The following is a 22,840-nucleotide window of genomic DNA, read 5'->3' on the forward strand; positions in this document are numbered from 1 at the left end:
ATACATGGTCGTTTTTTTCGGGCCAAAAACGCCTTACTATACTATGTCGTTTTTTTCGGCTAAAAACGCCTTACTATACATGGTCGTTTTTTTCAGCTAAAAACGCCTTATTATACATGGTCGTTTTTTTCGGTCAAAAACGCCTTACTATACATGGTCATTTTTTCCGGGCCAAAAACGCCTTACTATACTATGTCGTTTTTTTCGTGCCAAAAACGCCTTACTATACTATGTCGTTTTTTTCGGGCTAAAAACGCCTTACTATACTATGTCGTTTTTTTCGGGGCAAAAACGCCTTACTATACATGGTCGTTTTTTTCAGCTAAAAACGCCTTACTATACATGGTCGTTTTTTTCGGGCCAAAAACGCCTTACTATACTATGTTGTTTTTTTCGGGCTAAAAACGCCTTACTATACATGGTCGTTTTTTTCGTGCCAAAACTGCCTTACTATATACTATGTCGTTTTTTTCGGGCTAGAAAAGCCTTACTATACTATGTCGTTTTTTTCCTGCCAAAAACGCATTACTATATACTATGTCGTTTTTTCCGGGCCAAAAACGCCTTACTATACTATGTCGTTTTTTTCGGGCCAAAAACGCCTTACTATGTCGTTTTTTTTCGGGCCAAAAATGCCTTACTATATATACTATGTCGTTTTTTTCGGGCCAAAAACGCCTTACTATACTATGTCGGTTTTTTTCGGGCTAAAAACACCTTACTATACTATGTCGTTTTTTTCATGCCAAAAACGCATTACTATACTCTGTCGTTTTTTTCGGACCAAAAACGGCTTACTATACTATGTCGTTTTTTTCCGGGCCAAAAACGCCTTACTATACTATGTCATTTTTTTTCGGGCCAAAAACGCCTTACTATACGATGTCGTTTTTTTCGGGGCAAAAACGCCTTACTCTACTGTCGTTTTTTTTGGGGCAAAAACGCCTTACTATAGAATGTCGTTTTTTTCGAGCTAAAAACGCCTTACTATACATGGTCATTTTTGAGGGGAGGGGGGATAAAATCACCTTACTATACATGGTCGTTTTTGGGAGGATAAAAACGCTTTCGTATACATGGTCATTTTTTTCGGCCCAAAACGCCTGGCTATACATGGTCGTTTTTTTCGGCCAAAAACACCTTATTATCCATGGTCGTTTTGGGGTGGGGGGTAAAAACACCTGACTTTACATGGTCGTTTTTTTGGGCTAAAAACGCCTTACTCTACATTGTTGGTTTTTTTCAGTCCAAAACGCCTTACTTTATACAGTACATAGTCGGGGTTTTTTCCAGCTAAAACACCTTACTATACATGGTAGGTTTTTTTCGGCCAAAAACGCCTTACAATACAAGGTCGTTATTTTCGGTTAAAAATGCCTTACTATACATGGTCGGTTTTTTTGGACAGTAAAAAATGCCTTACTATAGATGGTCGTTTTTTACGGTTAAAAACACCTGAAATCAGCCCCATCTTGTCCGATCGCTCCTCCTTACCGAGCAGGTCTCCGTGCACCAGCGCCAGCAGGTACCAAAGCACCCCAAACAGGAACCAGGTCCCGGCAAAGGTGGCAGTGAACAGGAAGAACTTGTAGCGCCACTGCATATCCACAAAGGTGGTCCACAGGTCTCGCATGTAAAGAGAGCCGCGCCCACTAACGTGCTCGATGCGGATGTTGCTGCGGCCATCTTTGGACAGCACCCGCCGCCGCTTCCGCAACGTACCGCCGGTGTTGGAGAGGCCGCCGCCCAGCAGGGGTTTCAAGACGTCCGTCTGCGTCTGAGAGTGGCACACCTTCTGGGGAGAGGAGCTACAAGCAGAAGTGGGGGTGGCGGACGTCATCTGGGGAAGAAAACAAGTCTCATGGAGGTTCTCTTGATACTTGTGGATTTTTTGGGCCAAATACAGTGGACCCCCGCATACTCACGGTTGACCATCTGTAGATTTGTACATTCACTGATTTTTGTTTCTTCTATTTATTTAATATTTGGGAGCAGGAGATGAGGGGTTTTTTCCCTCCATTTCCCCATTCCCTAACACACACACACACACACAGATACACACACACACACTGTGGGTCTACTCAGGATAGACGTGCCTGCCAAATTTCATGAAGAAATGCGAAACGGAGTTGGTCACGTTTCTCTTTGACGGAACTATGGAGATGGCCAAAATGACCCTAAGATTTTCAGGCATGCCTTCTTGAGACTTTTTTTTTTCGTGGGTGTATTTTTGATGGACATACCTTCCAAATTTCATGTAGTGAAAGTGAAACTCATTAGGAGCTGATTTTATGATAGATTTTTGCGGAACATGGATTGAGCTGATTGGTCGCCACTCCCTCTTGATTTAGGAAGCATGACATCACAAAGTTGCCGAGGGGGGTTTGGTGTTTTGGTTTTGGTTTTTTGTTTTTTTTGCTGGAGCTGTTCGTTTTATGGCATTATGCTCACGTTGCCAAGCATAACTTCCCAAAGCGGAGGCGAACAAACGCTCGACTGTACTGGCAGCCATTAGACACGCTCACTTTGCCCCGACCGGTCGCCCATCCCATTGGGGAGGGGACAACGGACAAAAAGAAGAGACGGCGGGGAAGGAAGAAAAAGAGAAGCTGCAGTGCGCTCATAGACAAACCAAGTGAATCACTGAAATCAATGAAAACACTAAAGCTTCTTGTCTGACCTGGTTTGTACATTCGGGGCACAAAAGAATGGTCTCTCACTGGAAACGAGAGACGACCAAAAGAGTTTGATAGGAAAAGTGCCAAATGTTTCTTTTCTGCAAGGAGAATTTCATCTGGAAACTCTCCGTCTCTCCGCCACTCATCACTCAACACATTTTGACCACAGTTTGTGATCAGAGATGCAAGTAATTTTTATTTTTATTTATTTATTTTTTTAAGGTACTGTAGATGCATTTTTTTTCTTTTTGTCGAAAATGGATCTGGATCCATGATTTTTATTTCATGCAACCACCTGATTAAATATAGTTGCGTCAATTCACCAAAAACTTTTTTCAGTGTTGCCAGTAAAGTAACAGATTGCTGAGTTCCAAACTTTAGTAAAATCCTGGTAAATTGCATTTGAAAGTAAGTCAAATTACAAGTTACTTTAATAGCTACATTCAGCAGATACTGACTACCTCGCTTCACATAAAAATGACAGCTGTTTTTTTTTTTTTTTTACACTGAAGTGGAAGTGCATTTTTAAATGTGACATTGAAGAATAAAGTTTGTTTTTATTAAAAATAATGACAACCTTTTTGACTTACCTTAATTATTTTTATGTTTTATTTCAATTAAAATGGGTAAAACAAAACACGTCTTTCGGGGCATTACGTAACGCACATACATTTTAAAATAAAATCCAAAATTAAGGCAATGTTACCCATATCATAGTATGGTCATATATTTTTATATATATTTATATTTATATTTAACGGTTCAGTTCAGCAACAGGTAGCTTTTTTTTTTAAAGAAAATTTCATCATTATAAATTACACCTCACTGCGCAAGATTTTACAGGTCAAACTTAAAAACAATGAAGATTTCTCAAAAACTTGATGGGTATTTAAAAAATCGACAAACATGTTTGTATTAGTTGTACTATTGAGTGAATGGTTAGTCTAATTTATCAACCGATTGTGTCGTTGTGTAAATAGACAGACATAACATTAGTTGTGTGAATGGACAGGAGGAGAAAAAAAAAGTAGGCTTTGGCCTTCCAGAGGCCACCCTGCAACAGATGACATAACCAATCGGCTTTCATTACATCATCTGATTTGGGGTGCCGATACCCTGAAAAGCTTCACACTCAGAATGACGCCATTCAAGAGAATGCGCGCACACACACACCCTCACACACGCGTCCAATCATATTGGGAGCGACCTTTTGGGTAGGATGTATTCCATCTCCATGGCAACGCCACCACTTGCCCGCTTGGCGATCCCGATCGTCCGACGCCCCAATCCAAACTTTTTTTCCTTTTCGGACCCGGGGAGAACAAAAGCAGCGTTTCCTACCTCCCTCCCTCCCTGCCTTACCATCCATCGCTCTCTCCCTCTTTTCCCCTCTCCTTCCTTTCCTTCTTGTGCCTCCTCTCCTCCATCCACACAGGAATGCTTTGTTTGGCTCACACATGAAAGGCACAAAAGATGCCATTGACAAAAAGCATCCTTGTGTGTGTGTGTGTGTGTGTGTGTGTGCGCGCGCGCATGTGTGTGTGTGTCTGTGTGTGTGTGCGCGCCCGCAAGCAGGTTACAGCACATGACTGTGAGACTGTAAGCAAACTTGAGATTTAGTGTTTGTGTGTTTTGTGTGACAGAAAACTTGGATTGTGCGTGTGCGTGTGTGTAAAGAAAACGAGAGTTGCGCAACAAAAGGCCCTCCTCGTTAGTATTCCGCGGGGAGGAGTGATCGACCTACATGGGCCAGCTGCGCTACACAACCGTACAGTTCATTTCAGTATGACGTGTGAGAGTGTTCAAATAGTGTGCGTGTGTGCATGTTTGCAAAAGAGAAATGGAGTGTTTCAGTAATGTGTGACAAAAAATAATGAGTAGTATTTCAGTACTATTTGTGAGAGTTTTTCCGATGTGAGTGTGAGAGCGATTCAGTTATGATGGGGAGTTTTAATAGCGTGTGTGTGGTGAGGGGGGCAGGGGGGGGGGGGCGTGTGCGCACACGTGCATTTGGTGTTTCAGTGGTATTCTTGATGGTGTTAAGTAGTGCATGGGTGAGAAAAAAAATTCAGTTGCTCATGTGAGAGTATTTTAATAGTGCGAGAAAACTCAGCAATGTGATGAATAGAGCAGTTCAATACATTCAATGAAAGCATTTCAGTATGTATGAGTGTTTCCGTAGATTTGAAAGCAGTATTTCAGTTGAGCGTGAGAGAAAAAAAAAAACATTGGCGTGTGTTCCAAGAAATTATATGAGACAATTTTAGTCTGAGTGAAAGCATTTCAGATATGACAGCAGTTCAGTATGGTGTGTGAGAACGTTTCAGTAGTGTTTTAGATGTTTCAGTTGCGTGTGAGAGCATTTCAATTATATGCGAGGAAAAATATTTAAGTAGAGTGCATTCTTGCATTGACAGTATCTCAGTATGTGTGAGAGCTTCCAGTATATGAGAGCAGTTCAGTATGGTGTGTGAGAACGTTTCAGTAGTGTTTTAGATGTTTCAGTTGTGTGTGAGAGCATTTCAATTACATGCGAGGAAAAATATTTAAGTAGAGTGCATTCTTGCATTGACAGTATCTCAGTATGTGTGAGAGCTTCCAGTATATGAGAGCAGTTCAGTAGTGTACCAGTGTTTTTCGAAGTTTCAGTATGTGTGAGAGCAGTTCAGCAGCATGGGAGGAAAAAAATGCTAATTACAGTATGCTTCGGACATTCAAATGAGAGCATTTCAGTGAGGTGAGAGTGCATTTTGGAATATAAGAGCTGGTCAGTATAATGTGGGGCCTGTGAGAGCATTTCAGTAGTGTGCGCGTACCAGCGATTTAGCCAATTCAGTAGTGTGCGACAGCATTTTAACATATCTAATAAAATTTCAGTCTACAGTTCTTTATATTTGTCTACAGCAAATATAAAGAAAATAAACATTTAGTTACTGGTCATTTCATTACATTTTCCTCAAAGTTTTTAAAGTGTTTTGTTTTGGGTTTTTTTTTTTAATAATAGAGCCAATCATTTTAATAACTAATGGTGTCATCGTCATATGTTTCTAAGTATTGCAATCTAATATTACATTTATATTTAAGAAGTCATAGCATTTTTTTAAATACTAAATAATCATAATCATGGATTTTGAAATACTGGAGTATAATACAGTAAATCTTAATAATTTTAGGAACTATTAATATTCATTTAATGATCATTATATGTCTATGGATATCTATATCTGCATATCAACAACAATCATCTACACTGTTATTACAAATAAAAAAGAAAAGAAACATACAAATATACTGTATGTTTTTTATTATTTTTGTCATGTTATTATTTATTCATTCTATTTTTAATTTGATGAGGTGATTTTTTTAAACGATCAAGTAGTTACTATTTTGAAAATGTGAATAATAATTGATTTTTAATACACAAATGTACTTGTTATTTATTATCAAAATCAATACAAATGATAATTTAGATTAAGTCATTTAGGCAATTTTGAGAAATGATTGACCTGTTATTATGATTACTTATTTTTTAATATTAATATTTTTTTTTCAGAAATGTCATTCATATTAAATTATTTGTGGAAGAAATCCCGTCCGCACCGCCCCCCCCCCCCAAAATATCTGTACAGGTACCACAAAAATAAATCTATAGATAAATAAATAGGCAAATAAGTACATAAATGCATGCACTGGAAAAGGATCTTATGAAAGTGTCCTTACCTTTTTACGGTGGGCTTGTGTTGAAAGGTTGGCGTGCGAGAGGACTTTGCGTGGCGTCAGCAATTGTTGCACATCGAACTGTCGCCTCCAAGAAGCGCGAGCAGAGTCGCGCACGTGGAGTGGCAACCACGCGTGCACGCTGCCCCCACACCACGGCTGTCGCGCCCCCCGCCACAGCTTCTTCTGTAAAAAGAAAACAAGACACAAATGTTCTTTTTTTTTTTTTTTTTTGGGCCCCCATTCATGAATGAGTTGGCCGGTACAGCGCGTCCTGTTTGGGTTGAAAGAGGAGCGAGCGTGAGGCGAATGTCAGCCCTTAGTCTCCTTGGGATAAGGTGACCGAGCAATATTTAAATCAGGGGTGGCCAATTCCGGTTCTCTAGGGCCGCGATCCAGCATGTTTTCGATTTCTTCCCTCCACCTGATTAAATGATCAGCAAGCTCTGCAGAAGCCTCATCACATCCCTGATCATTTCAATTAGGTGTGTTGGTGACAGTCAACTTATTCATGACCATCGCCATCGTGCATGACAAAATAGTCCATGACAGATGTGCATGCAGTGTATGTCATATTGTAATTTTCATAACAACCTCGACCTTCTATGATGGAAAAAAAATGAGCAACTAGAAATAATCTACAACTTTACATTTTTATATATATAAATACACACACACACACACGTACATATGCAGTATATATATTCGTGCATGCAGTGTCAAATTGTATCGTATTGAGGTTGATGGTTCCTCTCACCAGTTATACATGATGCAACAGAAATAACCCAGATAATTTACTGCTTGCCAGTTATTGATGATAACCGCCACTTTGCATGACAGAAATAAACTAAAAATAATCAACATAGTAAAAAAAAACAATATAATGGAGTCTAGACACGACTGGTCACAAAAATATTATTTATGATTTAAGTGAGGGTGCCTGTTGGGGATTTATGTTATGTGTAGCGCTCTTGTCATTTCAGGGGCGGTTCTGGATCAATTTCACTGAGGGGGCCGGGCTGGGGCCAGGGGTTTTGATGGGGGGGCACATTCAACCCAGGGCTAAAAAGACAAATTCGAAATCTTATTTGACTTTTTATTTCTTCAGACTTTGAAATTGTAGTCATAACATTACAGTGATGAGAAAAAAACAGTATTAGGAGTGCTAAAATGTCTGCAAGCGTAACAATACGTCTGTTGAGAATATTCAAGCCAGGGGATGATATGGTACCAGCCTGCCGGGGACAAAAATTGCAAATACACTGAAGCTAGATGTTTTACATGCATATAATCATCCAAATTTTAAAAGGCAATGTCTTATATATTGATCCTGTTAAATAAAAATTAAAATAAAAAGGGAGACTAAAAAAGTTACACTCACACACACACGCGCGCACACACACACACGCACACACACAAACACGCGCACACACACACACACACCGCGCACACATGCACACACACGCAAATAGCACTGGTGTCGTGGTAATTTCCTTCTCTGCAGACTGCTTCTCATTTTCCCGCTCATTTTTAAGTGGCGCAGCGCACTAAAGGGTCCGACTAGAATGTTAAATCACGCACTTTGATTCCACCTTTCGCGTCGGCGACTCGGCACGACTGCGTAATCTGCGCTCGGAGGGGGGGCCACAGGGGGGGCCAGAATCGGTGCTACAGGGGCACTGGCCCCCGTTGCCCCCCCCCCCCAGAACCGCCACTGTGTCATTTGCTTTTGTTGTGGAGAGGCATGCCGGATGTACATGTAAACACAACTTCCGCCTTTAGTAAGCAGACGCTATGCTCATGGCCACGGTTCGTGTTATGCCGTGCTGCCAAGTTGTTTTGGCAATAGAATAAATATGCCTGAAGTGATCATCTAAACGTGTCTTATTATTGCACGAGTTTACCGGCTATTCTTCGTGATTCGCACCTCCTTAACAGTGCCTCTCTCCTTTCATTTTAAAGTGTGTGTGTGTGTGTGTGTGTGTGTGTGTGGTGTGCCTTTTGCATATTGATTGGCTGTTGCTTTGTCCTCCGCTTCACTTCCACTTCTGCACACCATCTTCCTCCTCCTCTTTTCCTTCTTCGGACACCGCCAACGGGTTCACGGCGAGTTCGGACTCACTCGACAATAACCCTTCTGTGGTGACAACACACAAATAAAATAAAAAACAGATTTGAAAAAGCCAAAGAAAAAAACAAACACACACACTACATAATGACTGGTCATCATCTACTGCCTGTCTGATCATCAAGTGTTGCCTTCAGGTACCGTTTAAAACAGTTCTGACATATGACATTGCATCTACATACGGTATATAGTTTGTGTAGCTAGTCGGAGGTGCATTTAGGGACGGTCACAAATCACAGCTATGCTCAATAAAACATGGTTGAATTGTTTGGGGGGGGGGGGGGATTTGGTTGGGGGGCCGTGTTTTTCAAATCTCTCTGGCTAACCAAAACATGGAGCCTATTACATCAAATTCGGTTTGGTGTTGCCTCGAATAACTGCCTGAAATTAGAAAACGACTTCATCAAACATAAAACTGGGTACAGGTAATTTGATCTCTATATGTCCGTCTGCCTGTACAACTCATTTGCACTAGGGGGCATGATTACAATGCACAACAATGATGAATACATGAAGTGGTCCAATTTTACCACCAGGTGTCGGTAATTTCCATTATTGATAGGATTGTATGCGCGCGTTTTGTGTTTCGGTACAGCACACGTTGGTTTTCCTTTCTGTTGAGGAGCACGGCCGATATGAAACTTGTTTGCATTTGCATGAGGAAAAAAAATTGAAAACGGCATGCACATTCAATCTATTCGAACATTTCATATTCAATTTCGTTCAGTTTGTGGAATGTGGTAATTTCTTTGAACATTTGACAATCAGGACATGTTTTCGGATGCATTGCCCGCATGAGTTTACACAGATTTGCGAATTGACCCGGATATGGTAACAACAATAACGATGTTGATATTGAGCAATACTGGTGTAGGGGGATGGACATTTTACTTTCAGCTCATCTGTTACGTTTTTTCCCCCTAATTTTTCCATATTCGACCTGAAAAATGGCGTTGTTTGAAATATTTAAAAACATTTCTTGCCGAGTGATTTCTTGGTTTTTACTTAAACTGAAAATAAGTGAAACAAAGACACATTTTCTTTGTGTTTTGCATGGTGCATTATTGTTTGTGAACCACAAAATATATAATAATTCGTTTAAATTCGGGATTTACCTATCATCTTTGCCCAAATGTTGTGCTGCCTTCAAAAGACCTTGAAAAGTGAATTTCGGGATTTTTTTTCTACATGTGCAAAGGTAATTGCTGAAAACGTGCGCAGTGTCAGGTTTCCTCATTTTGGGGGCGTGGCTACAATGGCGCTGCATGACGCATTTTGTAGTATAACACGAGTTGCTCTTCCCCCACTCCTGAAGAATTTGAGCGCCTTAGTTTCGCATCACCGAGTGTGGTTTCCTAGCTAGCTAATGTATGCAGACACACCCTGAAAATGCTTCTTCCCTTTGGCTAGTCGGCTGGAATGGCCACTTTTGAGCGGCCCGTTGTCCGGCAGTGAGTGCACGTACGTCACGCAGAGAGAAACGGAAGAGTGAGGGGATGCGGGGATTCTTTAAAGACCTACTTGACAGGGAGCATGTCAACGGGGGGTTTCTGCTGGTCTGGTTGCTTGGGCTCGCCTTGTTGCGGCGTGGAGAAGCTCTGCGTAATGAAGATCACATAAAAAGACGATTAAAAGTCACAAACATTCTTTCCGAGTTTGCAATTTGAAGACACATCCACCTTTATTATTTAAAAAAATATATCATTGTTATTGCTGATATCATCTGTACTGTCCCTGTATATATTGACTATGATGATACAGCCACCTATTTAAAAAAAATCAATTACCTGTATCGGTGGTAGTGCCGCTGTGTTTACAAAAACACAAATATTACGAAAATGCATTCAGAATCCACAACTTGATGACGCGTTCCCCTTGCTTTTTAAACAGTATCGGGAATACAGTCTCTTAAATGGATTGGCATTGATATTAAACCTTGGAAGTACCGCACACTACAGTACAAGCTTTGCTTTACCATCGAGCAACCAAAGGGATGTGCTCCTCCCAGCACAGCTGCAACCAATAACACCATTATAGTACCACTATAGTATAGTACATAGTACGTTTCTTCATTATTATTACCAACAGTACACTGGTAGTCGGCGAAGTAGTAATAACAGCACATATAGTGAAGGTACAATGTGAAGAATGATTAAAAAACATACACCCGCAGTGAACACACACACTGACGCACACACACACGGGGTGAGGGGGGTTCGCCTAATTGTGTTGCAAGGGGCACACCGTCAGGGTTTGTGCGAAGCATTCAGGCGAAACCCTTTGTGTAACTACAAAAGAGCACTTATGTAACATTCGGGAAAATCACAAGTGCTCTGTAGACAGCATATACAAGCACACGCACACACTCCTATAGGAAGTTTATATCCTGATGATCTTAACTCAAAAGACGTTGTGTCCTTCAGAGAGCGTCTGATATAATAACCTAGCGACTGTGTCTAAAATGCTTATGTCGTTCTGTCCGTCTGTCTATCGAGCTAATCTAGTTTGGATGTTGACTTCAGGGACAATATGAAATCACAACACTTGTCATGAACACCTGTTGATAATAGCTCTTAGGACCGAACTAATTTGCCATCCATCGATCCATTATTTGAATCGTTTAGCATTAATGATCTAAAACGACACTGTTACCAAACAAATGGACGAAAAAAAAATTCCCGTTTGCATGTTGCATTCAAATCACAATATTTGTCAGTAACACCTGTTGATAGTTCAGTAGGACCTTCAGTGATTCCCGTTTATCTAAAATGACTCTGTAACCTATAGAAAAAGGGGGGGGGCAACAAAACAAACCTTTATTTCATCCAGCGGGGTATTGCGTTCACGCACTATCTGGATTTGCAAATCCCATCATTAAATACCTCTATATAATTGTTAAAAACGACCTTAAAATTCAGTTGGATCAAAGCAACAAGGGACAGTTGCAATGCCAATTTATTAAACGACTATCCAACCAAGTCAAACCTAGTTTTGTCTCCAGGATCTGTCTCAAATCTCGGATTTCCTCATACACAAAAACAAGTGGTCTGTTTGAAATGACCTCAGACGAATCCGATATGATTAAAAAAGGTAACGCAACGCTACAAAAAAAAGACAACAAACTATGTAAGACGAGCTGCTCGACATTTCTTTTTTCGACATCTTCAAATACGAGTAGTCCCTGAACACAACTGCCCGGCGCGTCTGCGTCATGACGACGACCCACCAACAGTGACGTGTTGGGGGCTGTGGCTGGCTGGTGGGAGTGGGGTTGTCCCGGGTTGGCTGAGAGAACGAGAGCGACAGAGGAGAGGGCCGGTGTTTCGCGTCGAAAAAGGAAAAAAAAAAACTCCTCCGCATCCTCACAGACGCGCGCCCAGCAGTCAAGCAAAGCTGCTCGACCCATCAGAACGACGACTATCAAGATCAAGACTTCCCGCATCATCGTCTCAGAATGGATGACAAATTGTGAGTTGTTCTTTAATCCGCGCAGCATCCATGCGCCACACGTGGACCCTCCGCATCCGCCTGGTACTCAAACGTGATCAGCCGATAGATTGGCGTCCCTGAACGCGTCACGCTACGGGCGGCGGGGTTCGATTCCGTCGCCTCTGAGACGAACTATCCGCAAACCAAGTTTGAAAGTGGCCAAAAACGCTCTGAAGAGTTCCATCTCGTTCAAGCGCGCTGAATGAGAATTTGGAGCTCATGTCGTCCTCTGTGACGTCATTTGTTCCCTTTTTCCCTTCTGGAAACTGAACGTAAATCACCTGAGAACGTGGTGAGACAATCCCGTCACTGAGAAGACTCATTTCTCAGCATCTGGGTTTAAAATGGTTTTCATTCACGCTGAATAATGACTAAGGTTTTACAAATATACTTTCATTTATGGAGCCTTTCTTGAAGATTAGGGGGCATTAGGCGCGATGACGATGCCATGAAAGGCTTTAAGGAACAATGACGTCACAGACACTCAGCAAATCCCCAGTTCGACTGCGCTCACAGCCTTTCGGGCCCATGCATATGTGTCCGCCTATACGCACATATGCAGCTAGTTAAACTAGCGTGCCACACAGAATAATTACCGACGGCATTTTTAACTTTGAGGCAACTGTGCTCCTCTTGTTCATTTAATGCGTTGTGTCTTTTTTTTTCTTGTTTTCATATTTGAGTATGAGACGCTCTGTTAATTACTTTAATGTACATGTATGTATTAAGTGGCGTGGTCCAAGTGTAACTCGAAAGAAGTTTACTCAGCACTGCATGAAATGCTTCAAGGCGTCCCTGGACTTGTCTGCGTGGATAGCCATACGTTGATGCTGCTGGCAGAAGGAATATGTTTATTTGTCCCCAGTGTGGGACAAATAAAGCATATCTTATCTTAAAACAGCACATAAAACTAAGTGGGTAGAATGTTACGATTGTTTTGTCAAGACGATGCAAGTTATGGCGCTTCATGCTATGCATACTGAACTTTAAAAGACAATGGATTGTACTATAGATATGATGTCGCTGTCATGGAAACACAATTTTGTTTTTGGTAGTATAGACAGTGCGTCACTTATCAAGACAAAAAAATAACACATTGACCTAGTTGACATTTGGTGAATCGTACTTTGATGCTGATACCATAAAACAATAAGATTCTTAAATCACTACAGTGCACCGTGGTGGAAATACTTTTAAGTTCTGATCCACACAGTGCTGCACAAAAATTCCCAACAGTAAGGACACAAAATTATTTTTTTTGTTCCGAGCAGCGACGACGAGTATCAAGCGTCGGCCGACTGGCTGATGTCCAAAACGTCCTCCCGGCCCACCGTGGGCATCGTTTGCGGCTCGGGTTTGGGTGGCCTGGCCGAAATACTCAAGGAGCGCCAGGTCTTCAAGTACGCCGATATCCCCAATTTCCCGCAAAGCACAGGTATGGCGCCAGCTAACTTTGAACCGTTGTAGTGACCCTACCCTAACCCTAACCCTAGGCTGGCTCATATAATAGCACGTTTGTTGTGTTGTGTTGCATTTCAGTGCATGGTCATGCCGGTCAGCTGGTTTTCGGAACGCTAAAGGGAAAGTCCTGCGTTTGTATGCAGGGCAGGTTCCACCTGTACGAGGGATACCCCGTCCAGAAGGTGAGGAGATGGTGCATGGTCCTCATTGTTTATGTGGGTTAAAACAAAAAAAGTATGACAACAAAAAATTTGTTGACATATTTGTTTTAAAAAACTTGGGAAAAAGTAATAAAACTTAGAAATAAAAGTAGAGATGTATCTTTTAGAAATACACCTATGTATTGTCTTGAAAAAAGTAAAACACTAAAAGATTAAAAGGCGGGCCCGGTGGTTCAGTGGTTAGCTGTCGACCTTCCTGTGTGGAGTTTGCATGTTCTCCCCGTCCCTGCGTGGGTTTTCTCCGGGTACTCCGGTTTCCTCCCACATTCCAAAAACATGCATGGAAGGTTAATGAAACACTCTAAATTGTCCGTAGGTGTGAGTGTGAGCACGGATGGCTGTTCGTCTCTGCGATTGGCTATCAACCGCCTCCGTCCCTCACTCGCTCCTCACACCACTGCTATCCTTGTTTACAGTCTCGTCACTTCCCGAATCGACTACTGTAACTCACTTCTCTTCGGTGTCCATCAAAAATTCCTCCATAAACTTCAACTTGCTCAGAATTCAGCAGCCCGGATCATCACGAGAACCCCCCCCCCCTCCTTCCATCATATCACCCCCATTCTCCGACAGCTCCACTGGCTTCCTGTCAAATTTAGAATTAACGTCAAATGACTTCTCTATACATTCAAAGCCATCCATAACCTTGCGCCCCCCTATCTGTCAGATCTTCTTCAAATTTCCATTCCCTCTCGCTCACTCAGGTCCTCATCCTCCCTCCACCTTTTTCTACCCTCTGCCCGTCTCAGTACAATGGGGTGCAGAGCCTTCAGTCGCTCTGCCCCCAAACTCCGGAACTCACTTCCTCCCAACATTCGTAATATTGACACTCTTCCCATATGTTTGACTTGACTTGTTTGACTTCCAAATGTTTGTGCCATTTGACTGTCGTTGCTGGACAGTCCCAGGGTGCTTGTGTCTTGCGCCTATAATGGGCAGCATTTTTCACAGCCCCACTTTGTTCAACGGAGAGATCGGTGCTATTGAACGGTCTGCGGCTGGATGGATGTAAGTCTTGAGGAGCCGACGATGAGAAGAAAGGAGCGTTAGCGCGGAGCGCCGATGCGGATTTGGAACTGGGAGTCGCGGCTTGGAGTTTGAAGCGGATTACGTGGGACAGGAGAAGTGAACTAATCTCTTTTCGTCAATGGACGCTACAGCTTCGTGTTTGCTTTCAAAACTTAGCTTGTAGCAGACGTGTGCACATTTTCAGCATGACGTCTCTGACCCACTGGTGAAAGGACACTTTGATCCTCTCCTCTTTCATCTAGAACTGCTTCAGACAACAAAGTGTATGCAGAGAATTGGTGAAGATTGCACGACTGTGTCCTATGTGTTATTTTTGTTATTTTGACTTCAAAATGGCGCCGCGCGAGTGGCTGCCTTTCCAGCAGCTCCTATATTTTGTTGTTCTACTTCTTCCTTTCATAACTTTGCTGCTGTGAATTGGGAATTTCTCCATTGCGAGACTAATAAAGGTTTTTCTTATCTTAAAACCCAGCTCAAAACCCACCTATTCAGACTTGCTTATCCACCTTAAATCTTTCTTTGTTTATTATTTTATCTGTGGTTTTATTATTGCTCTTGGTTGTAAAGTGTCCTTGAGTGTTGTGAAAGGCGCTTGCCAATGTAATGCATTATTATTATTATAAGTGAAAAGGTCTTACGTCCCCGCAGGTGGTGTTCCCCATGCGTGTTTTCAAGCTGATGGGCGTGGAGACGGTCATCCTGACCAACGCGGCCGGCAGCCTCAACCAGGACTACAAGGTTGGTGACGTGATGATCATCAAAGACCACATCAACATGCCGGGATTTGCCGGAGTCAACCCGCTGGTGGGACCCAACCACGACAGGTGACACGCCACAGGTGCCAGATTACGTTCACGTTGGCAGCGCAATTGGCCATCCTGCAAATTGCCCATTGGAAACCATTCATTCATTCTGGATTTTTTCTTTTTTCTTTTTAGCTTTTATCACTATGAAGGAAGAAGAGTATTTTTACGGACACTCTATCGTCCCCATAAGACGAGTAGGTCAGAAAATGTCCAATTAAGTGCAGTCGCTCGAGGACCTTCATAAATTGGAAATTTGACCTTATGTATTCATAAAATAAGATTAAACCTTTATTTGTCTCACAATGGAGACATTCCCAATTTACAGCAGCGAAATTATGAAAGGGAGAAAGTAGAAAACAAAAAGTATACAAAAAATATATAAAAATATGAATATAAGCATATTAAAAATGGGTGAGTGGTGGGGGGGGGCGGGGGTCCAGGTTTTCAGGACCGTCTATTCAATAGCCTGACAACAGTCGGCAGGAACGAGCGGAGGTACCTCTCCTTCTTGCAGCGCGGGTGTATCAGTCAGATTGGAATTGAATTTCTTAATGCCCAGTTATTGAAAAAATGTATTTATTTATTACTTCAATTGAAATGTACTGTATATATTTTTTTCTTCCCTAAAAATAAGTTTTGTATTTTTTTTTCTAAATTAAAAAAAAAACATTCCCCATGGATGAAAAAATTGCCCCAAAGCTCTACATATTCCATCAGGAATCAAAAATACTATATTTCTAAAAAAAAAAAAAAAAAAATGTTAATATTCTTATTTTAAAAATAGACATTTTCTCCTAAACCCAAATTCTCTAGAATATCCTCGTTGCGAGGTGCACTCTCTACTGCTAACTTGGATCTTAAGGCAGGCAGTGACAGTAATGTGCCCGATGACTCTGTTGCTGCCGGTTTGTTGACAACAAACGGGAGGAGCCAGTTTGTGTCGCTCACAGCTATTGTGCACACTAGCAGTCAGCTGAGTGATGTTGGTGTTGACACACTGTTGGTCAATTTGCCGTTTTCCTGTCAGAAATGACAGCCATGTGTCTTATAAGTTTAAACGTGTCGTGTGTGTGTGTGTGTGTGTTTTTGTTTGTTTTTATGGTCTTTCTAAATAGTGGATTTTCACCTCCTGTCCGTGTGCAGGTTTGGCGTGCGCTTCCCCTGCATGTCGGACGCGTACGACCGCGAGCTGCGCAAGCTGGCGCACGAGGTGGCGGCTGAGCTGGACTTTTGTGACTTTGTGCACGAGGGGGTCTACTGCGTCATCGGGGGGCCTTCTTTCGAGACCATCGCCGAATGCCGCATGTTACGGCAGCTCGGGGCCGACGCCGTGGGTGAGTATGGGCCGCTTTGATTTGAGTTGTTAGATCATGTCACGACCAAATTTTGAACATTTTTCATTAAAAAAAAAAAAAGGGGGGGGGGGGGGGGTATGGTCGTCTCCTAACATTCCGTTCTATTATATAATAGCTTGTAACATTCAATTTCATTCCTAATTTTAATATTAAATAGTGTGCTATTTTCTCAAATCGTTTTGATGCACGCCATTTTCAATTTCATGATTATGCAGTGGCGAATAAAAAGGGTAGCGGGCTGTAAATGGTAAGAAAATGCAAATAACACAATATTTTGGACATTATATTCGACTAAACTATCATTTAAAGAGCATGCCTATATTTTATTCCCCCAAAAATGCATCCACGAGTCGTAATACTGCAAATCGTTTGCGATTAAGCTGTCATTCAAACATAATTCAAATTATGTTTTTCTTGCCAAAACTGTGACATTTTTTAAATTGACGACAGAATTGATCGTTTTGACACAACAGGCCGCAAACATCTTCACCATGAATTAGAAGACTTCTGTTCTTATCATCCAAAGAAAATTTGACTGTTTTTTTTGGGGGGGGGGGGGGGGGTTAAATAAAAGCCACCTGCCATATAGGAATTTTAAAAAAAGAATAGTATGATTGATGGCTTGAAATAAGTGTACCAACTCCCTGCCTTTGTATAGCTGCTCGTCCAACTCATAGCGCTTTTTAGCCTACATTTCTCATGAGAATGACGTGCGTGTACATTAAAAAAATGTTGATGACGCTGTAAAAAAGTAACCCCCACATTACCACCCACATGCTGTTATATGTCCTCAAATCATTTGTAGAAAGCACTATATAATTCAGCATGTATTGTATTGTAACATGTTTAGCCGATCCTCGCTAACACTTGTTTGACTTGGGCATTTTCTAAGCTAGCACTGTTAGCTAGGCGACCATTTTCATGCCAGGGACAGACGTTAGGAAACAATTAACAAATTGTTTCAGTTGATAAATGTAATTACAAAGTAATTTTACATGTTTTGGCATGAAGTAAATACTCTGGCCCACTCTGGTGTTATCTTCAAGGACCCACCCATCCGTTTTCAACACCGCTTATCCTGAAAAGGGTCGCGAGGAGTTGCTGGAGCCGATCCCAGCTGACTTTGGGCGGAAGGCAAACTAAAACCCTTAATTGGTCGCCAGTCAGTCGCAGGGCACATAAACAGACAAACGACCATTCACACCCACATCCACGCCATCACTGAGTGGGAACCGCGATCGCACGCTGCCCGCACACAAGTCAGGCGAGTGTATCGCTGCACTGTCAGCGACGGTTATGAGTCGTAGTTCAAAACAGCTAAGTGTTGTTCAAAACCTGACTGTCTAGTCTAGCCTTGTATTCAGATAAGGAGACATCTGCCTGAGACAAAATACAATCATAGCTTTTAACCTCACGCAGCAACACACAATGCACTCTTAATCTAATCCCGTCACGTTGCCCTCAAAGACAGTCTGAAATCACAACACATCGCAAAACAAACTCAGTATAGTTGTTAAAAAGGTCCAGAAATGACCAGATTCTACCCCGTGTGTTTCATAGACCGGTGATGCCTTCAGGCACAATTGGAAATGAGTTTTGATCTGCCGGCTGAATGTTTCAAATGTTCCTCTGCACGTTACCGCAGGCATGAGCACGGTGCACGAGGTGATCACGGTGCGTCACGCCGGAATGCGCTGCCTGGCCATGTCGCTCATTTCCAACCGGGCGGTCATGGACTACGAGAGCCAGGCCAAAGCCAACCACGAGGAGGTCCTGGAGACGGGCCGCCAGCGGGCCGCGCAGCTCGAGCGGCTGGTCAGCACGCTGGTTGGCCGCCTGGAGCTGTGCCACAACAAGTCCCTGTGAGGATGGCAGGGTTTTTGTAAGTGGCCATTTAAGAGGATTTTTGGAAAAAAATACAGTTAAACCGAGCATTATTTGCTGGTACGTTCGAACATCCTGGCAAATATTTCTTTCCATTAAACTCAAAAATCGTCTCTGTGGCATCCCTATGGATTTTTGTTTGAAAATCCAGCCACCAAAGCCACTTGCATTTCAGATCAGGAAATATAAGAGCAACATCATGACGAGACCCACAAAAAAAAGTCTCAAAAAGCCAGGCCGGAAAAGTCACAGCAAGTATTCCAATTAGGGTTTGAAACAAACATTTGCGTGACATTTTCAGGCATCCTTTCAAAGACAAACGAGAGGGTTTTTTGTTCCAAAATTGGAACTCCAATCAACCAAACTAAGTATATTTTACTTAGCAACATGAAATTTAATAGATTTTTTTTTATTCGGAGTGGACACTCCAAAACGTCCCAAGAAACCATGCCCGAAAAGACACAGGAAGTCTGCCGTTGCGATTCAAAGTCGCCATTCTAAGGGTAATATCGACCATTTCCTGGGTTCATAACCATTCTTTAAAAATCCCCCTCCTGATCCCCGAAGCCAGTTTCTCTGAGAAACGTGACATTTATCACACATGTCCATCACTAGTTAGACCCACAAAAAAAAGTCTTAAGAATCTGTGCGGTAAAATTCTCAAGGAAGCAGCAGGAAGTGTGCTATTTTGGGTTTGAAGCGACCATTTTAGGACATTCCTTGGGCTCCTTCAAACTCGGGATTTTTTGAGACCAAATTGGAAGGGGTGCCAACCAAGCTCATAGAGTCAAGAAACCCACCACCGGAAAACACACTGGAAGCATTCTAAAATGAGCCCGAAATGTCCGTGAAAACTGAACTCCACCAGGAAATGTACATTTTGCTCACCAAAATGGAACTTCACATTCTAAACAAGCGGATGACTCTTTTAAGTTGCACATAAGCATCCAAGTTTGTTCCCCTCCTCCTGTCCACGGTTAATACATCAACACACACCTCCGCTCGGTGAAACATTGAACGCTAAAAAAGAGTCACGCTCTACTTTCTCTGCTGTGTCATGTTTCTCTCAAAAAGCAGAACTCAACTTGAAATGCTCTTATTCTATTTATGCGCTCATTGATTTATTCCATGATGACAGAATTGGGTCACGGGATTTTTGTAAAAGGCGTGACGTGACCGAATATTTATCTCCAAAGTGTATTTAACTGGCGTGTTCTATTGATATATGAAGATAATATTAATATGTGTAGTGTGGGGATGGACCAAAACCGTGGGAACAACAACAACAAAAAAGTCTGATCACTGTCTTCAGTTGATGTTCTCGAACTATTTTTGCCATAAAATGACTCACTACATTGACAGTCTTAAATGTCCTGTGTGATTTTTTTTCAAGTGTGTATTTACTTTTTTATGCTTATAGCTACAATTAATATTACTCCTACAAAAAAATGCTCGCTGAGGGCTTTTGAAACAAAAAGCCATTAAATTGTGAAACGAATGGATCAATAAATGCAATTTGACATCCACATCAACTCGAGGAAATCGTACATGAATGCACAGGTGTCAAACACAAGGCCCCGGGGGCTGGATCTGGCCCGCCACACCATTTTATGTGGCCCACAAAAGCAAATCAACTTCCATCATGCTTGCTAAAATCTCTACCAAAATTTAAAATGCTCACATGTAATAAATAAAAGACATATTGGAAGCATTTTCTTTGAACCAAACCCTTCCTTCCAGTAGCTTAAACAATAGTTGAAGAAACTGATTGACTTTTTAAAATTTGGTTTCAGTCATGCCCTTCAAGGGAAACGGTAACTAAAATGTGGCCCACGAACAAAAATGAGTTTGACACCCGTGCATGAATGGATGGATAAATACAGCTGAACATTGAAGAATTAAAAATGATCAAATGTACTCACTCAGTTTGAGAACAACCTCTAATCTGGGAATGACAAATGGAGAGAGTCAAATACAAGGCAAAGTATTTAAAATGTTAAGTTAGAAAGTACAAAATAAAATATTTGTGAAAAAGTCATATGCAAAGTAACATCTCGGAATGAAACTGTCACGTCAAGGTAATTAGGATCAACTAGTAACGAAGAACCGAATAAAATAGTGATCAAAGATACAGCAGATCATTCAAAACAATTAAAAAAAATTTTTTTTAAATACAAAATAAAAATCGCAAAACTTCTACATTTTAAAACGTGGTCGTGACAAATTCACGGACAAAAAAATTGAACTGGAAACGGTCATTGTGATAAGTAAAAACAATGAACAAAAATACCGTGCTACAAAATGCTGACAATTTTTTTTTCATTGGAATTGTACAATCGGATGCTTATTCCCAGAAGGCTCGTTGCCCTTCGGCTTATCTCCCATTGGCTCGTTTGCTTTTTCTGTCAACCCAAACACCGCCGTCTCCCCTGCCTCCTCGTCCTCGACCAACCAGATGGGAAAACATCTTTTTCCCGCGACATCAGGCGATGCTGCGGCTGCCCGTACAAGGCTTGTGAGAAGTTTTACGAGCTAAGCAGTTGCTTTGAGGGCCAGGCGAGAACGTTTGCAGGTGTTTTCACAACATGTCATGCTTTGGCCAAGCACCGACATGTTCATTTTCCCCATCACCCTTCTCACAAGTCTGCTCACATACTTTAATTAAATACTCATCCGCATACGTAAGATACTCATCCAACTGTGTTTTTACATAGCTTCACCCGGCGTACAAGCTCCTAATCATGTGACCCTCTAGCTAAACCTCCAGATTCAAGTTCGCTCAACCACTTATTGCATGTGATGTCATCGGGGACAGGAAATGAGGGAGCGTGATGATAACCATAGGACAGGAAATGGACACTACTTTATAATGTCAGCAATACAAGTTTGTTCAATGCCTTAATATTGGCATTTAAAATTCTAGAATTCATTATATGATAAATGTGAAGGGTTTTTTTTATACTTTTTAAAAAAAATTTAGCTTTTACTTTTTGTTATATCTTCATATATTGATCTTCCTGTTACTTTGCGGGTTATATTGATGTTTTTTTTCATTCTAGAACACAAATTAAAAAGTTGAATAACATGATCTTGCATTATATTTTTTTTATCATGTATTCAACATTTTTTCCTTAGTAAACCCTTTCGAAGTATCCCGCTTTTTGTATGTGTATTTAATGTATTTTGTTTTTAAAAATATAGACATTGTTTTAGATTGGATTTGTACATGAACATTTCAAATTTTAAATACTTTTTGGTCATTTTTAAAATTATATTTCATCACTTGCATTTTCATTGCCGCAGATTATATTTACTTTTTTTAAAATCAAGACAAAATATCAAGTTAAAAAAAAATACATTTGAACAAAATCTGCCTTTTTGTTTTTACTTAAGACGAAACTTGACTTGAGTAGTTTCGGATTGCTTGTTCAATAACAGCATTCCACATCCGTGTAAGATGGCTGCCTTGCATTAATTTGGGATTTTTCGCACGCACACACACACACGGACACTTCCAACACACTTTCACACGCCCAAAGTATGCGGAGAAAACATGCAGACAGACAGGCTTTGTTAGCGAGAAGAAGTAATTGAAGCAGACTGTGTTGACTGTGCAGCCACGCTGCCAGCAAAAAGCAACGCCCGCTACAACGCACCCTCATTTACACTAACCATATAGGTCACACACATGTACAACTATGTACTGTGGGTGGGATATATTTACGTGCTATATACATGGCATCTGGAAGTTATTCAGATGAACCACTTTTCTTCTCCTTCAAAGTTCTACACACGATACCCGATAATGATGGGATGTTGTACGTAGAACTTTGAGGGATCTGGGAGGGGGTTCCGGGGGGTGAACGGGGCAGCATGGTGCTCTTGTGGTTAGCAAGTTGCTGTAATTGTATGAAATATGGCCTTCATGAGGCTTTTTTTTTTTTAACATTTGAATTCAAATCCCTAACGCTAAAGTCTAACCAGGCTGATGTTCCTAATTTGAATTCATCACGTGAATGCCGAATTCGGTCTTCAAACCCTCATTTGAAACCCAAACTCCTGACCGCATTTG

At 41.5% G+C, this 22,840-nt stretch overlaps 2 protein-coding genes across 5 annotated transcripts in view; one reads left to right on the forward strand and one right to left on the reverse strand.

The window, feature by feature from the left end:
• The window catches only part of LOC147194574 (ATP-sensitive inward rectifier potassium channel 10-like), a 19,105-nt gene extending 12,179 nt beyond the window's left edge, over positions 1 to 6,926 (reverse strand). Inside the window, exons 1-2 of one of the 4 annotated variants that reach the window (XM_086128915.1) lie at positions 6,399 to 6,926; positions 1,495 to 1,840 (exon numbers count right to left, since the gene is read on the reverse strand). In XM_086128915.1, coding sequence (XP_085985041.1) covers positions 1,495 to 1,840 — 346 coding nt within the window. In that variant the 5' untranslated portion in view covers positions 6,399 to 6,926. Of the gene's footprint in view, positions 1 to 1,494; positions 1,841 to 3,885; positions 3,930 to 6,398 lie in introns of those variants that run through there. The other 3 variants (XM_086128914.1, XM_086128916.1, XM_086128917.1) reach the window with 3 other exon arrangements.
• Positions 6,927 to 11,792: 4,866 nt separating this feature from the next.
• Positions 11,793 to 20,129, forward strand: LOC147194575 (purine nucleoside phosphorylase-like). Its single transcript, XM_086128920.1, has 6 exons — positions 11,793 to 11,991; positions 13,284 to 13,447; positions 13,552 to 13,655; positions 15,372 to 15,547; positions 16,673 to 16,863; positions 18,530 to 20,129. Exons 1-6 carry the CDS (start codon positions 11,978 to 11,980, stop codon positions 18,748 to 18,750), a joined length of 870 nt encoding a protein of 289 aa, XP_085985046.1. The 5' UTR covers positions 11,793 to 11,977; the 3' UTR covers positions 18,751 to 20,129.
• Positions 20,130 to 22,840: the final 2,711 nt, after the last annotated feature.

This window comes from Hippocampus guttulatus, chromosome 14, assembly GCF_054856545.1.
Source record: "Hippocampus guttulatus isolate MCC_2025c chromosome 14, RoL_Hgut_1.0, whole genome shotgun sequence".
Lineage (NCBI taxonomy): Eukaryota > Metazoa > Chordata > Actinopteri > Syngnathiformes > Syngnathidae > Hippocampus > Hippocampus guttulatus.